At 38.6% G+C, this 17,913-nt stretch overlaps 1 protein-coding gene across 2 annotated transcripts in view; it reads left to right on the top strand.

Moving 5' to 3' along the window:
• Positions 1-1,351: 1,351 nt before the first annotated feature.
• Positions 1,352-17,913, top strand: part of LOC127636514 (uncharacterized) — a 34,921-nt gene continuing 18,359 nt past the window's right edge. Inside the window, exons 1-7 of one of the 2 annotated variants that reach the window (XM_052117051.1) lie at positions 1,352-1,478; positions 13,433-13,529; positions 13,666-13,789; positions 13,897-13,977; positions 15,395-15,593; positions 15,714-15,920; positions 16,238-16,372. In XM_052117051.1, coding sequence (XP_051973011.1) covers positions 13,671-13,789; positions 13,897-13,977; positions 15,395-15,593; positions 15,714-15,920; positions 16,238-16,372 — 741 coding nt within the window. In that variant the 5' untranslated portion in view covers positions 1,352-1,478; positions 13,433-13,529; positions 13,666-13,670. Of the gene's footprint in view, positions 1,479-4,687; positions 4,886-13,432; positions 13,530-13,665; positions 13,790-13,896; positions 13,978-15,394; positions 15,594-15,713; positions 15,921-16,237; positions 16,373-17,913 lie in introns of those variants that run through there. The other variant, XM_052117049.1, reaches the window with a different exon arrangement.

Here is a 17,913-nt window from a genome sequence, read left to right as displayed (position 1 = left end):
AGCAATTCCCTGACAACCACCTACAATACCCTAGCAACCCCAAGAAATGCCCTGGCAACCATTCTCTTTGTTCTTGGGCCAGTAAGTATCCATCTAGCAACCACCCTGAACCCTCTAGAGGCCACATTGAAGCACCCTGGCAACCACCCACTATACCTTAGCAAACACATAGCAACTTTTTTTACTTGGTCCAGTAAGCAATCAACCAGAATCTCCTACCAACCACTTAACAACAACCTGACAACCACCTATATTTCTCTAGCAACAACATAGCAAAACCCTGATACAATACCCTAGCAACTGCAAAGAAACTCTCTTTTTTAATTGGGCCTGTAAGTTACCACCTATCAACCATCCATAACTCCCTAGGAACTACATGGCAATGCCCTGGCAACCATCCACATTACCTTTGCAACTGCATAGCAACTCTTTTGATTTTGACCAACAAGCAACACCCAGAACACCCTAGTAACCACATGCTTTTCCAACCACCCACAATACCCTAGCAATTGCATAGCAACTCTCTTGTTACTTGGGCCAGGAAGTATCCACCTAGCAACCACCCAGAATGCCCTAGTGACCACATTTCAGTGCCCTAACGCATAGCAACCCACTATACCCTAGCAACTTCATAGAAACTCTTTTGACTTTGGCCAGTAAGTACCCACCTTGAACACCCTAGCAACCACATCGCAATATCCTGGCAACCATTCACAATACCCTAGCAACTGCATAACAATGACTTGGCAACCATTTTCTTTGGAAAATGCAAAAAATCCAGTTTTGTTTTGTTTGATTGATCTGTTAAGATTTCCTTTATAAGTAAATAACTTTCCTTGATATATTTGAATTCAAATCGATTGTTAAATAGGTATCAGTAGAGCCTTTTACTCTGTGAAAAACTCTGTAGCAGCCATAGTCACTGCCGCATGGACAGTTAGTTACTTCAAAATACCAACAGAGACATTAATTTCATATTTTGTCATCAAAATAGTCATTAGTTTGAGCATACAGATATTTTTTGGCTTTGAAATACAGCCGATTCTTTTAGAAAATGGAGTCTTTCGCCACCCTACAGTGAGGTTTAAAAATAGCATAGTGTGTTGGCCTTGTTCCAAAACACACACACGCACACACACACATACACCGCAGACACACTCTCTCTCCCTCTTTTTTCATACAATTCCCATCTCGAGGGCTCACATTAGTTGGTTTCCTTTGATTGACATAGGCTGCTCTCTTCTGATTGGCTGAAGATAGTTGATTGACAAAGCTGAGTGCTGAAGCCACTAGCAGTGGCTCCGCCCCCAGGGACTGCAAGTGAATAAGTCTACTGCAAACATCTGAGCATCAAAAAAGTGGAAAGGAGCGGGGAAAGAGGGTGGAGAGAAGTGGGGAACAGAGGCGACAGGATTGATTCGGGAAGGAGAGGTTTGAAATAACATTGAAGGAAAAAGGGAGAGAAAAGAGGTGAAGAGGTAGGAAAAGGTTTTGAACAAATCGACCATTATTAAAAACTTCTCATTATTGTCATGTGGGCTATTTTTTTTGTATGCGAACTGTATGTTTCTGTATGTTTAAATGGCTTGTGTGTTTGTATGTGTGCGTATTATGTGCTCGTTCATTGGGAGTAAAGCAGTCATTAATTATTGTGACAGCAGTGTGTGTGTGGATGCATTACAAATGCATTATTTTACACCGTGGCCGGCAATTTTAGATACTGGTATCGCTTACACTGGCTCTCTTGTTTTGTGCAATTAAATAAATGCCAAAATGAGATTACGAACCTCATGTCCTTCCTGGTTTGGGCTTTTAACGGACTGTCACGTAAGGGGTTCCATACAGTACATCGATAATTATTTTTAAAAGGCATCCTCTGTAATGCCTGTTGACCAATACAGGGCCTGCTGCTCTGAAAAGCACTGTTTATTAAAAAAAAAAAAAGAAGTTTTACTTTATACTGTAAATCTTTCCATGAAAATGAGCATTGGACAGCTATTGTTTGCACAGGCCTGCAGGGGGCTTTAATGGCACACGTGCGGTGGTTATCTCCACATACTGACCTACATTCACTGGAGCTTTAACACAGGCAGACATCCATGAGCTCCTAAAATATCCCTCCAGAAATAGACTCCTCCCTACCGAGTCATTTGGTAGAGTGTAAATTAATGAATCCATAATGTCTGTTAAATTTCTGCAATTCAGGCAAAGACGTTAGAGAAAGTTGCTAGTGCAGAACTGATTTACCTTAAAGCTGTTTTGATCAAGCTTCAGATCTCAATAGTCTCATCTCAAAAGTCGGCTCTCCAACTTCTTTTCTCAACTGTCTATTCTCAGAATTCAACAGCCTGATTCCCAAAAACGTATCGTAAAAGACTTTTGTCAGACTTCTGGTCTCAACAGTCTGATCTCAAAAATCTGATCTCCATCTTCTGATCTCAACAGTCTGATCTCCAACTTCTGATCTCAAAAATCTGATCTCCATCTTCTGATCTCAACAGTCTGATCTCCAACTTCTGATCTCAAAAATCTGATCTCCATTTTCTGATCTCAACAGTCTGATCTCCAACTTATGATCTCAAAAATCTGATCTCAGCAGTCTGATCTCCAACTTATGAACTCAAAAATCTGATCTCAACAGTCTGATCTCCAACTTCTGATCTCAAAAATCTGATCTCCATCTTCGGGTCTCAACAGTCTGATCTCCAGCTTCTGATCTCAAAAATCTGATTTCAACTGTCTGATCTAAAAAATCTGATCTCCATCTTCTGATCTCAACAGTCTGATCTCAAAAATCTGATTTCTACAGTCTGATCCCCACTTTTTACCAGAACAGAATGTTCTTAGAATTCTGGTCTCAACCGTCTTTTCTACATCTTTTGATATCAACAATCTGATCTCCACCTTCTGATTTCAACAGTCTGGTCGCCAACTTTTTATAGCCACAATCTATTCTTAGACTTCTGGTCTCAAAAGTCTTACCTCCAACTTCTGGTCTCAACAGTCTGATCTCATACATCTCATTTCAACTGTCTGGTTGCCAACTTGTCTCAACAGTCTTATCTCCAACATGTGATTTCATCAGTCTGATCTCAATCCTGTAATATTAAAAGTCTGATCCCCAACCGCTAATCATAACAGTCTATTCTCAGACATCTAATCTAAATAGTTTGATCTCAATAGTCTGATCTCAAACTTCTCAAAAGAAGTTAAAGACCATCTCAAAGAATCTCTAAAGGCCTTTCTTTTTCATAATTTTAGGTCAATTTAGTGACAGTTGTATGTCTGTGGAGGTATTTATCCAGGTCAGCATTGAAATTTAGGTTACAATTATTATAGCTGGACATAAGAGAAAAGCAGTAAATTATTATAAATAGGATAGAAACACAACAAGTATATTACCATTTTACATCTTAATGTGTTACTTTGTTTGTCACAAACCTCAGTAATTATGGGGTTACAGACTTACCTTCAAATATTTGTGCTATAAAACAGAATCTGTTATTATCCAGCTAGCCAGCTTACTAGCAATACAAATTCTGATGTTTAATTTACTTTTACCAACTTTCAAGATTAGTTAAAGTTACAAGATTCTCTTTAATCTGTTACTCTGCCATGACAGTACTTGAATTAAAGGAGAATACTAACCGTAGAAGACAGTTAATGCTAATGCCTGCTATAATGCACCTTGTGACAACACCGTAAATGCAACATGTTCTTTCGTTGCATTATTAATTAACTTCGGACACATTCCGAAATGCAATGGACGTTTGAAGAGTTTATGTTCACAAACTTGCGTAATGTGTACAGTGTGTTTGATGGCCAAAGGTGTACTATTTCAATCAGAACACATGCAACATTTCCATGTCAGTAACAAATAAAAGACATCCTTTGTTAGCACTTGCAGCTTTGGGAGTTTTGGTGATTTTTTTTCTGGGAGGACAGAGACTAAGTATGATGTTTTTTGCACATTACTTGCAGAAGTAGGAAAACAATCTAAACAACTCGCACATCAGCACATTTGCAGTCACAAACAGCTTAATTAACTGTTAGCTGTAGATGATGCAGACCAATCAGTGGTGGTGGCGTAGTGGACTAAAGCACATAACTGGTAATCAGAAGGTCGCTGGTTCGATCCCCACAGCCACCACCATTGTGTCCTTGAGCAAGACACTTAATCCAGGTTGCTCCGGGGGGATTGTCCCTGTAATAAGTGCACTGTAAGTCGCTTTGGATAAAAGCATCTGCCAAATGCATAAATGTAAATGTCATCAAACAGACAAATCTATTTTAGTGGTAGCCATGCATATTTCTCAAGTGCACTAAGGAAAAATTGTTTACTAAGTGTGTTTTTTCTACTGTCAGTCAGGTGAGATTGTTTTGAGCTAAGAACAACTCCGGTTGGATTGAGCTAGTGTGCAATAAACAGAGTTGATGAGTGGTTGCCTAGGAAACACATACTGTACACTTTAGGCATGAAGAAAGAGAGGGGATATGAGGATGAAGGAAAGGAGAGAGAGAGGTGACAGAGGGTGGGGGAGGGGCTGTATATGGAAAGCACAAAAAAAAAGAAAGCGGACTGGCTGTTAGAAGGGGGTTGGGCTATCTTCTCTCAACACTACTCTCTCTCTCTCTCCCTTTTTCTCTCCCTCTTCCTGCTTTCTCCTACCAGAACATTCCTTTCCTTTCTTTGTCTGTCTAACGAAGGGGAAAGGCAAGAGAGGAGGGTGCAAATGTAAGAAAAAAAAGAGAGAGAGAGATAGAGTGCGCGCGCGCGTGCGTGTGTGTGTGTGTGTGTTAAGAAAGGAGAAGACAGAATGGACTAGACACACTCGCCTTCTTGACAATAGAAGCTCGCTTCCTATCTGTCATTGGCGTCTCGTGAGTAAGTCCTCTCTCTTTTTATGTGTGTGTTTGTGTTTGAGGGTGTGTGTGTGCACATTATGCCTGAGCTGTCATCTGGTGCTTTTAAATGTTAAGGTAAAAAAATGAAAGGTATTCTTGGTAGGTTTGGCAAACAGGAAACGATGACCTTCTCTGCCTCTTTGACCTGCAAGGTAAGAACCTTTCTGGATCACGGGAGAGAAACACTCATCTCTCCTCTCTGAGCCACTTAAATACCGGCCCCTCTGGCTTACTTTCACAGTCTTTGTTTGCCATGTGGTGTCTCTCTAACATTCCTTTTTTGTGCAGTAACGTGACTGATTGTGAATGTTTTGCAATGAATCTTCGATTCTCATGCAAGTCTCTACAGCTCTAATTAAATTGTGAAGTAGGCTACAGAAGAGATCCTTCTGTACGCAATGCAATTATGTGTGTCTGTGTGTGATAGTGTAATATAATTGCAAGCTTGGCTCTATAGTGAATACATTTTTGCAGGAAGTGTGGTTATGATCTCTGCCATTACGCCTCAGCATAGATCTAATAATAGACACTGTCTCTGTGTTTGTATGTCACCAGTGAACTTTGTCAGACCACCTCCCCATGAGCGGTATCACCAATAACTTGCTCTGTATGAGAGAGATTTCCTTGGTTTGTTATCTGCCATAGAAAACAGACACACACAGGCATATGCAGGTTAGCGATTATGTTACCCTCCTTTGGGGCTCCTCAGTCACCTGTTGTCCCTATTGGTCCAATTCATTAACAGCACCTGCAAGTGATAAAATCATATTTCAATGACATCAAATCTTACCTTTATGCTCTACTTAAACTTAAAAAGTACTACACTGAGTTTCTTGTTTAAAGGAATAGTTCGTCCAAAAATGTATACTCTTCATCATGTACACAACCTCATGAAGGGAGGGGGGGGGCATCTGTTGCTGATGTGTCTGTAATTTACTTGATTTACATTTTACAATAAAGTAATGCAGAAGTAAACTATAGCAAGTGTAACACATGAACAGAATGATATGGCTATTATCATTTGGGTATATCACTGAAATTATGTAAGTTGTGTGTCTGTTTAGTCTCAAAGTGCCTGAGAAAATAAATATGTGTAGCTTAATTTGTGTTTGACAGCTAGTTGTGTCTCATTAAAATTTAATTGTGGAAATAATGACATTTGTTGCATTAACTCTTTGATATACAGTATGAAACATAAAATATCAAAAAGCATCATAATATATTATATTCTATTATTTTCTAATTGTCTTAAATTTTATTTTATTACATTATCTGGGCATTTTGTAGATCCAATTGTGATAGATATACGTGCCGGGTCTCTAAAGATCAGAGAATGTAATAATGTTTGGCCCATGAATTTAAGGGTTAAAAAATGTTAATGCAATTAATCATGCCACTCTAATAAGGGAAGGTTTCTACCAATGGAGCAATTCAAACTTGAAGTGTCTCCTCTCTGAGGTGTCAGACTTAAAATGCCATGTTTTTTGTGAGTCTCAATAAGCAGAGGCCAGTCCGCACAACTCCAGACAACAAACTGACAGCTGTTCAAAGTCAGCTGGACTAAGCAAGGTGCAGGGGTCTCGAGATGTGTTTTTAACATTTTTAAACTACATCTATAGCCCTTAGGTCTACCTCAGACAGATCGATTTACTCAATTGTAAAATGGAACAATGTGGACTATAGGCCAGTGACAGGTGTTTGTTCAATGACATGGAAATAAAACAAACAATATGTTGACTTCTAAAGCCACTTTGAATATTGTCTAATCAATGCTTTACTCATCTTCCACATTACTGTAATGTCTGTGAATTAGCTGAATTACTATAATTAGTATATTATATTGTAATAGTTTCGATTATTGTATACTAAATTATCTTCATTTTGGGCAAATATGTTAGCAAATATTGATACGTGATTATTTGTAATTAATTATTCATCATATCACGTCACTTAATTTGATAAAAAAAATGTATTGATTGCCAGCCCAAATTCAAATGCATCATGTTGCAATAAGTTACAAGACACACGAGAACCAACTATATTTAACAGCACTGACATCAAACCTGGTGCAAAATATCTAAAATATCGTCAAGCTAAGTTTTGCTTCAATTTCGCCATTGATTGTTTTGAACCAATTGTGTAGTAACCTGTTGCCTAGTCAGTGTAATGTAAGACCTCACTACAAGAGTATGTGGGTTTGCATGTTTTTGTTAGGCTTAACTTACTTCAACAGTCTTTTCAATCAAATTAGTTTGTCCCCGGCTGCCCTGTATTTAATGACCTAAATCCGCTCTCAAATGTGTCCCGCCTGTTAAAACACTCTCCACACACACACTTGATCTGATATAATTCTTCATGTGTGAGATCTGTTTCTCTGATCTGTGTCTTTGTTTATTTAGAGTAATAAGAGATGTGTGTACAAGTCAATATCTGCCTCTCAGATTGACACTCACCGACTGTGACTACAACAGCTGCAATAGCACGTTGGGTTTTAAAGACTTGTCAGCGTTAGTGGCACCACTACCTAGACAGTGAGCCTGTGAGAATTGCTTGCAACGTAGAAAACATAGCTGATTATTCGACCGCATAGTAGAGAATCACGATGATGTGGTGATGCCAAGGGTCCCCACAAACATTGTCTGAGTTTTCTCCACAACAAAGTCCTGAGTCACATACAATACGACAATAAAAGGAGTCTTTGTGATTCTGATTTCGAAACTATTACAAAATTCTGCATCTGAAACCGAAACAAATCAAGAAAACCTCAAATTCTTACAGTTCCGCTATACACAGACATATTCATACAGACATGATATATACTGAACATGAAAATGCTATGCCATTTTAGACTGATGTCTGTGTAAGGGTGATTCTACAGTTAAGGGCACTTTTGACATCATGCCCATGAAATGAATGGCCTTGCCTTCAAATGGATTTTGGTATAATGTGTGATTTATTTATTTATTTTTATTCATATTATTATTATTATTGTATGTGTGTGATGGTAATTACATTTCTCACTTTTACGAGACCTGAAATCCCTCAAAATCTTTAAACCCTCACTATTCTATCCTAGCACAGATGTGCTTACCTGTCACTTCTCATTTCCATCATTACCAAATATAAACTTGACATTTCAAAACATTTCGAAAAGTATCAAAGAGACAACAAATGCAACAAAGAGTTTTACGTTATTGTAATCTATCCTTGAGAACTCACTCATCAATGTGGCGCCATCTGCACTTTAAATTAAAAAAAAGACAGCAAATCTGATTCAGTTGCTTATACAAGAAAAACCCACTCGTGATGCACTCAGCCCTAGCTGTTTTTGTTTATGTCTGTAGTGGGCATGAAGTTTTTTCAGTGAATATCAAGAATTCTAACATATCAGACAGTAACACAATCTCACCGCTCCCAACTGCATTGGCACCCATATCTTGTTCCCCTCCCCCTCTCTCGCTTTTTCTTTCAGGCTTTTTTATTTCTGCTGTGGTCCCCCCCCACCCCCCCCCCCCCCATGTGTAGACATGTAGATTCTAGACCGAGTAGATGCTGTAAAACTCTGGAATGGATCGTTTTGTGGTTTTAAATGGGTCATATCATAAGAAATTGTTTTCCTTGATCTTTTGAAATAAAAAAGAGTTAGGAGAAGATGTAATCACCAGTAAACATTAAAAAATAACAATAGTAGATGTGCACGTCAAGAGCGCTTGTGTGAGGAGATCTGCATTTGTATAACTTGAGTCTGAAAGCACTATAAAGACACCTTAATGAGTCTAAACTCCTGAAGTTAAATATTCTGGTGTTTCATAGCAGTCGTAGCACCTCTGTATGCACGCACACTAATATGGAGTATACTTTGACAGGCTTGCGTTTGACTGTATGCAGACACTGATCATTAGTGTCAAAATCAAAGTATACTTTGGGCTTTAACAGTTTGTGCTGCACATTTGTGTGCAAATTGTTTGTGAACCTGTCAAAATGACCCAGTTTACATTCACTTAAGAAAATGTATTTATTCCAGGGTTTTGCATAAAGCGGCCTTTTGAAACATCGTGTAAATGCGAATTGCAATTTCCTTACTCCATTAAAGGGATTAAGAGAGAGCGGTTTAACACACCAAGTTCTCTCCTGGAGAACGCGGCTTATGTGGTCATGTAAACGCATAACCAGCATTCAGATTTTTGCACATGGAAAAGCCCAGATAACTTACGTAATGTAACCGGATGTATTGCTGCATCCTACAAACAAGTCAAATGGCACAAATTCAACATTTCTGGGGAGTACAGTGGGAAAGAAAAAATCACAAACACGTATACACACAATCAACTAGAACACACATGTTTAAAATTTGCTATTGTCTATAACTATTGTCCTTAGCATTCGCGTTTGACCTCAAATACGCCGGGGGAATCCCGGATTATGATGCAAGAGAAAAATTCTATTGCAGTCCAATGCAGCACAAGTCGCAATGAAAAGTTAATTAAACAAACGTGGCAGCAACAAGGGGACGTTTGGAAATAATGAGAAGCAACAGCGAACAAAAAATAGCGAAGTCTTCCTTGAATGCCATGTTCACCATTTACACAAGAATCGCAGGAAAATTGCATGCTGTTGAGAAAGCTGCTTACTGACCGAGCCACACGTATATGAGGTAATGAGTACTCCGCTAACAGTGCATGTTAACCCAAACAGTGTTTTCATAACCTAATCTCAATAAATGTATAATGCAGGCTTTGCAAAGAGGCTGATATTGAAGGATGGGCCAGTGCAAACTACTGTATACTGGAACCAGCAGTAAACCCGCACGCAGCCTATGAGTAAATGCAGCAAAGCTCTGGGCACAGAAGGGCATTTCATTAGAAATGGTCAGAGAGAGGGTGGAAAATGTTCATGAAAAAGTAAAATTAGGCAAAAAAAACCTTGACTAACATTATAAGTGGACCACAGAGAAGAAATAAATTGACCAAAAAAAAAAAAAATGTATGATCCCTTTAAAACATTTTTCCAACTTGTAATGCAGTTCATAGTAGCAGACTTACTGTGGCAACTGATGGACTCATATTAGATTATGGAGAGAAAGACATGGGGGGAATAGAAATGTAAGATCAGCAGTGCTGCACAGGCTTAGGGCCATTACTTTGTAATGTGATTTCATTTTAATCCTAAAGTGCATAAGTGTGTGTGTGTGTTTGTTTGTGTGTATGAAACTAACCACAGAGTAGTGAGTAGACTCAAAACACCTGACTGTGAGAGGAAGAAACATGACTGTGTGTGAGAAGCTCTTCAGATGATTATAGAACTATCTGTCTGAATCACACTTCATTTGAATGTGATGCAAAAAAGCTGTACACGTGCGTGAGATGCAAGTAACTTCACCCAATGCAGCATCCCAATGAGGCCTGATAACCGCGACTATCAAGATCCGCTTTTAAAAAAATTGTGTGGAAATCTCTTACATTTCACACGTGTTTGTAGACGCATTATATTTTTCAGCACTGTGTGTAAGGTCATTACCACAGCTGCATTAAAGTCACATTTCCACAGGAAGTTAGAACCACTTCCTTTCCAACGGAACAGTTCAGTGGGTTTCTATGCCTACCAACGTTAACATGCCATAAAAACATGCATTTGGCATTTAAAAGCCACCCTTTGCGTGTCAGTCTTGCATCATTGTGTTAAGTATTCTCACTGGTGAAGGGATAGGGTGGGTATCTGTTTTGGAGTGAACAGGTGTAATAGACATGAAAAGGTTTGTGTAATCTGATATAACTCAACCTGTCTGACAATGCATTGTTGATCTGCTTAAAATTTGATTAGAGTGGGATATGATGCTCACATGAGCACAATATAAATGCCCAGAAGTTGCTCTTTAATAACTCTGGGGATTTAATTCTCAGTCTCAGATGTTCCCTACATTGAAAAATGAATTATTAAGCATATTATATTATGTCTTGATGAAAATGTAAAATGTAGAAAGGTTTTTGTGAGGTTTAGGTGTAGGGATAAGGAATAGAAAATAGCATTAGCTAGGATAACAACAAAAGAAGTCAGTGTAAAGTCCACACCATGATAGATAAATGTGTTGTTTGTGTAAGAGAGAAAGAATGCTTTACATTTATAATAAATACAGCAAATGAGGAAAAGTTCAGGCAGTTGTGTGTCATTATGATCTGCAGATATGTACAAAGATAAAATACACTTTAGTAAACACAAAGAGCCTGCAGTTGATCTGTCCTGATCTGAACCAGCATAAACAACTGAACGAGTTTTACAGTATGTTGGCCAAGCTATACAAAGTCAAGAAACAGCATGGATGCCCTCCTTTAACCTCACTGACCCTGACATCTTCATGTTACGCTTCTTCCTATGATAAAGGGCAGTTGGTGGGGTGGAGCTTGGGAGACATAGATAAAAGATAAAATTACTGGGCACGTTTCAGGTGGAACTCAATGTTCCATTGTTGCATGCTTGATCTGTTGTTGTTCCATCAAGTATAGAGGAAGTATCAGTATGGTTTTACTAAAAAAAATCTTCAAAGGGATGTCAGTTGTGTGGATATGTGTATCTCACTCTTTCATGGAGATCAGTAAATGAAGGTATAGAGCCTGTGTTTGTGGCTACCATGGAGCCATGCTGTCTTTTCTCTCAGGAAACTGATACTGGCCATCATTTACCAGAGCACATCCTAAAGATTTCCTCTCTTTTCCCAGCCCTCTCTTGCTTTCCATCTTTCTCTTTGTCTCTGGCTTCCTGTTTATAGTGATCTTTACTTCATAGCTCAAACAGTATTAAACTCGTAAACCTAGGTATTAAACTGCCCACCCATATCTGCATCATTTGTGCTACGGACATGAACGATGCCTAAAATCGAGTGACTTGTTAAAGATAATTTTTTAAGTGTTAAATTACTTTCTCCTATCCATCTTAATTTGCAGGCAGTAATAATAGTTAAGTAGGTGTTGTCAATCGATTACATTTTTTTATCTAATTAATTACATGGTGTCCCGATTAATTAATCGTGATTAATCGCATTTACAAATATTTTCTGAGAAAGCCCCTCATATAACAATAATTCAATATATAAAGATTATCCATATTTATATCAATATATAATTATATATAGTTATCTTTAAATATAAAAAATATATATATATATTTATATATAATAAAAAATATTCAGATAATTACAATGCATTACATTCTTGTAGCAGAAGAGTTAATAATTGATAAGACAATACAAAAAGAGGCTTTAGAATACAATGTATTGTTTACTACCATATTATTGAACATAAGGCACACAGTTCACAGCAATCCATTTCAAAAGTGAATTTGTCAATCAGTTGTAGATTTATTATGAGGGCTTGTTTAAGAGTCCGTCAATGTACACCTGTGTCAGACATGCTTGTGTAGAGTCTCTGGTGCGTTGCGTCATAAACATAAAATGCTTAGTTCACTGTTTCAAGTTAAATATAGTTTAATACTCAATCTTTAAACACATCTTGAGATCCCTTAGATCGCATTTGCATTCCTTCAGGTGTTTTGAATGCAAGAATGTAACGCATGCTTGTGTTGTTCTGCCTACTGAAGTGTTTTCTTCACTGTATAAACTGCGTGTTGCTCATACAGCTGAAATTTCACTTACTGCCCTCTGGAGTAAACAGGTGGTACTACAAGCTTAGTTATGTTTTGTCAAAAAAATCGACAGCCCTAATAGTAAGTAAACAATATGTTGGGTGACTTCCACAAAAATGAACCTACTGTGGCTCTGTGGTGCAATCAAAACATTGCTCTATTTTTAGCTTAAAGGGAGAGTTCACCCAAAAAATCTCCACACTGTTGGCCCATACAATACAATTGAATGGTGACCAGACATTTCAAGCACCAAAAATCACATAAAGGCATAGAACTAATCCATAAGACTCAAGTGGTTTAATATATGCCTTTGAATGTGAAAGTAGACATTTATAGTTAAAAAGGACTTAAATATTTATTTGTTTTTCACCTGCACCTATTGTATCGCTTCTGAAGACATGTATTCAACCACTTGAGTCTTATGGATTACTTTTATGCTGCCTTTATTTGATTTTTGGAGCTTGAAATATCTGTTCACAATTCACAGAGCTGAGATATTCTTTTCAATTGTGTTCAGCAGAAGAAAGAAAGCCATGCACATCGTTATGGCATGAGGGCAAGTAAATAATGAGAGAATGCTAATTTTTGGGTGAACTATCCTTTTAAGATTTTCATGAATATGGCCCCATAATATAATTCGACTTTGGCCAGTAAGCAACCACCTAGCCAACAATTGAGAAAACCCTAGCAATGCCCTTACAACAAACCAGAACTCCCTAGGAACTGTATAGCAAGAACCAAGAACAACCTAGCATTGTGGTAGTGGTATTGAAAAGCACTAATCACATTTTCTTCTGAAAATGTCAAAAGAATCTACTGTTATCATGTCAAATCATAAAAGGATGTATTTATTTGTATTATTCATCTCATCTCTTCTTATTTCATTTTCTAGCTCTCTCTTTCCTGAAAAGCTCAAACTGAAAGGGAAGGACAGTGTAGTGATCTCTGTTGAGATCTGCAGTGGAGGCTTTCAAAGACACATCAGTGTGGTGAGTATTCACAGACACTTTCTTCTCACTAAAGCAAGGTCTACTACGAGTGTTCTTTGCTACAATAATTGCTTTTGTATGTGTGTGTGCGTGCGTGCGTGCGAGTGCGTGCATTTTTGTGTTTGTATCTCCTCAGGCTGAATGTATCACATAGCAGAGCAGTATTCTGGGCGCAACTCGTGGGATTCTTTTCCCTCTGCTGGACTGAACCGAGCATCATGGACCCCAGGCAACAACCGGCACTGGGCTCCCCCTTCCAGGTCTGTAATACACACATTTGAAAGCCTGCTGTCTACTTCTTAACTTTACTTAAATGCTAAATGAGTATTACACTTTTTTATTAAATTATAGGTTCTTTAATTTTCAGGTGCAGTGGAGGGAACTATCAATCCCCATCCCAAAACTACACAGCAGGAAGAAGCTACCCAAACAAAGCTTTTAACAACAGGTCAGTATGTGCTTGTATTCTAAAATCTAGGATGAATCCTAATTTGCATATTCCAGTGCAACAGCACCAATCACTTATTTACAACACATAGCTCTAAAATGGTTGTGTATATTCAGAAATACTACTCACATTGAGTAGACTTAATTTTATAGTGTATAGTATGTATAGTTTTATAGTGCATACTATATCATTATATTATTATTACCACATATTAATCTTTTATAGTTCTCCCAAAAATGAAATTCTCACATAATTTACTCACTCTCATTTCTTACCAGATGTGTGTATCTTTCTTTTGCAGAACATAAACAAAGATTTTTAGGAGAATATTTCAGTTCTGAAGGTCCATACAATACAAGTGAATGGTGGTCATGCCGTTGAAGCTCCAAAAAGCAGATAAAGGCAGCATAAAAGTAATCCTTATGACTTTGGTGGTTTAATTAATGTCACCTGAAGCGATCCTGTTGGTTGTGGGTGTGCCAAAATATAACTCCTTTTTCACTATATGACAGCAGTCTCCTTGGCGATCATGATTTCAATCTCAATTACACTTCCTAGTGCTTGACGCATGCAAAGTGTGAAAGATATCGCTATGTAAGTGTAATAGAGATTGAAATCATGATCGCCAAGGAGACTGCTGTCAAGTTGTACAGTGAAAGAGCAGTTATATTTTGGTCTGTTCTCACCCGTAACCAACTGGATTGCTTCAGGTGATATTGATTAAACCACAAATGTCATATGGATTACTGTTATGCTGACTTTATCTGCTTTTTGGAGCTTCAACGGACTGATCACCATTCACTTGCATTGTATGTAGCTACAGAGATATTCTTCTAAAAATCTTGTTTATGTTCTGCAGAAGAAAGAAAGTCATACACATCTGGGATAGAATGAGGGTGAGTAAATGATGAGAGAATAAAATTTTTGGGTAAACTATCCATTTTAGCTACTACTACTTGCTCTTTTAAAGGTTTTTTTTTTTTTTTTTATGAATGGGAGCTTGTAGAGATATCCATTTCACTGTCAATAAGTATTGCTGTTTTCTGTGTTGTTGCGCATTTGACAACTAAATCTTTGACTTAGTAAATTAGACTGAGTAGCATAGTATGTAGTAAGCCAATAAACAAGTATTGTGACATTCTACCACATCATACAATTGCACAGACTCCTTCGTTGTATACGTGAAATATCTGCATACCGAACATTGCGCAAGGGTTTGTTGGCAATATTAACCCAAAAGGCATGCATACTTCAAAAATCAATGAAACAGGATGTCCAGGTCTCTTAAATGTAATGTTTTCAAATGTACTGTGATTTGGTATGAACTTTACTGGCATACATTAAACATAGTATGAAAAGTTAAACATGGATGCAGTCATAATCTTGTGTGACATTCATGTGCAATTTTCACAAACAGACCTCCAGGTTTCAGCAGGGAAAGGCCCAACACTCACCCCAGAGACAGAGATATTGGAAAGGAGCAGAGGCCCCTGAGGGGCTGCGGACCACCACAGAACCAGCACCATAACCCTGAACGCTCCACCATAAACAACTACAGCTCAGGGTGTGGAGGTCACTCCTCCAGCAGCAACAATCATGCCAGCCAGCCACACAGGGTGAGCATCTTGCATCCTAATTTATTTAAGTTACAGTGCCTACAAAAATGAGCCAGATACAAAATGTCTTTATTCGATGTTTGGTCCCTAGTCTCTGAATTCTAAATCTTTCTGTCTCAGTATGGGGGTCCGCACCAGCAGCAGCGTTCCACTGGGTGTCCCCCACAGTCCCAGGGAGAGAAATGGACACAGTCGACTCATTCGAGGACTTTCCAAGGGCCCTCTTTCAAACGTGTAGCACCTCCTCACAATATGTCATCCCCCCTCCATGACCCATCTCCTTCCCGTGACGACTGTTCTGGAAAAAGGAGTAGGCCCTCGCACCAGGTCAGGAGACATAATATTTAACCTTGATCTCTTACACAACTACACCCAAGGGAATAGACTTCCGGGATCTACACCCTTGTCTATACCTGCGTCATTTTCTCTATATTATGTATCCTTTATTCAATAAAATGTGTGTTTGAAAATTAGTCCTTTATTTAATATTATTAGTTTTATCTGCAAAGGAGCAGTAGTTCAAGACCACCTAGGGCATACAACCTGATTGAAGTATTCCTAGTATTTGTAGTAGTTTACAGCACCATCTGCTGGTCAGAGTAAAAAACAACCTTGTGATGAAACACTCCTTATTTATTCTGCAGAATTTCCACCCAAGGGAGAAATATTACATCAACCGTCCACCTCCATCCCATCCACCTCGGCCCTGGAGCCCAACATACAAAAGCTCAATGTCCTGGAGCCCGTCTGAGAAGAGGTTCTCCCCCTCTCACTTTCAGGTACATCCGCAAATTCACTCACTCTTTCTCAGCTGGATTTTTGTGCTATTGATTTTCTATACACTGCTGTAAGAAAATAAAATAAAAAAATACTGTAATATATATATATATATATATATATATATATATATATATATATATATATAGGCTCACAAAATTAAACTTATTGAAGTGTGTGATTTCTGCAACAATATCTACCTTATTCACAGCAGCGCCATCTTTGATTTTTGATGGGAACGACAATGAGGATGTGAGGGAGACACGTACAGTCTCCTCAATGAGCTGTACTGCAGTTTAAAGTGTTTTTGGATCATTCCAAAAAACATTGGAAAAACACCTTTTCAAGAACATTCAGAAGACAAAAAAACATGAGTTGTTGAAAGCATTTTCACTAGTAGCATTTTACAGCTTTATGCTGTGCATGCCATTGAAGAGATGGTAAGTCTTTCCTCACAGCCTTGTTGTCATTCCTATTAAAAGTCAAATGTGGCACTACTGTGAATAAGGTCTAGAGCACCTTTTAGCAATTGAGCACAAAGTGCTTCACAAAACATAAAATCAAAACACGCTTAATAAAACACAACACAACACATTCACATAGTAGTAAAAGCGAGAATATGAAAAGTGTTTTTAGAAGAGACTTAAAAACAGACAAATTCAGCAGATTTAATATCCCATGGCATGCTATTCCATGAATGTGTGGCCTTCACTAAAAAAGCTCTATCACCTTTAGTTTTACATCTGAATCTTGAAACAGCTCAACAACCAACAGTTTACGACAAGAAGATCTAAAAGGTCTAACAGTTTTATAAGCTCTTAAAAGTTCTGCTAAATATTCTGGTGCCAACCAAGATTATTATAGTTAACTGAAACTAAAACTGAAATTAAATTCCAAAATATAAACTAGAAAAACTATATAAATATAATTGAATACACAAAAACTAAAACGTCTCGGTTACTGTCGTAACCTCCATCCCTGATGGAGGAAATGAGACTTTGTGTTGATGTAGTGACACTAGCAGTCACTCTTGGAAGCCCCAAACACCTCTGATCTTTGAGAAAAGGCCAATGAGAATGAGTCTGCCACGTCGCAGAGCCTTGCTTCATCTTGAACTCATGGCTGCGCTGAAGGGGCCCTCGAAGCATTTACCTTGCTCCATGTACCTGTGTCGGGGGGGGTCGGCGATGGGGGAGGGCGATGGGGAGAAGGTCATTTTTGACCGTCCTTGTAGCTCGTCACAACTAAAGGTCGGCCACCTGTAGGCAGGAGTCCTGCGTTCGCAGCGTCCAAGTCGCAGGTGCTCGGTAATAATGGTGGTCATAAACACCAGCTGTTTGACCCAAGGAGTGTGGAAACTGCTCTTTTTTTTGAAGATGTGCGGGGTGCGGCAAACACAAAACAAAGGGGAACACAAGGTTTACCTCCCGGCCCTCCACCGGGGGATGGAGTGGTCTGGATACCAGCTCCAGGGTTCCAGCGGATGTCTCAGGGGTGCTTAAGAGCCTTTCTCTTTGTCCTAGTGCCAGGCCTTGAGGTGGGG

The sequence above is a fragment of the Xyrauchen texanus genome, chromosome 44 (assembly GCF_025860055.1).
Source record: "Xyrauchen texanus isolate HMW12.3.18 chromosome 44, RBS_HiC_50CHRs, whole genome shotgun sequence".
Lineage (NCBI taxonomy): Eukaryota > Metazoa > Chordata > Actinopteri > Cypriniformes > Catostomidae > Xyrauchen > Xyrauchen texanus.
This window is presented reverse-complemented; position numbering and strand designations above follow the sequence as displayed.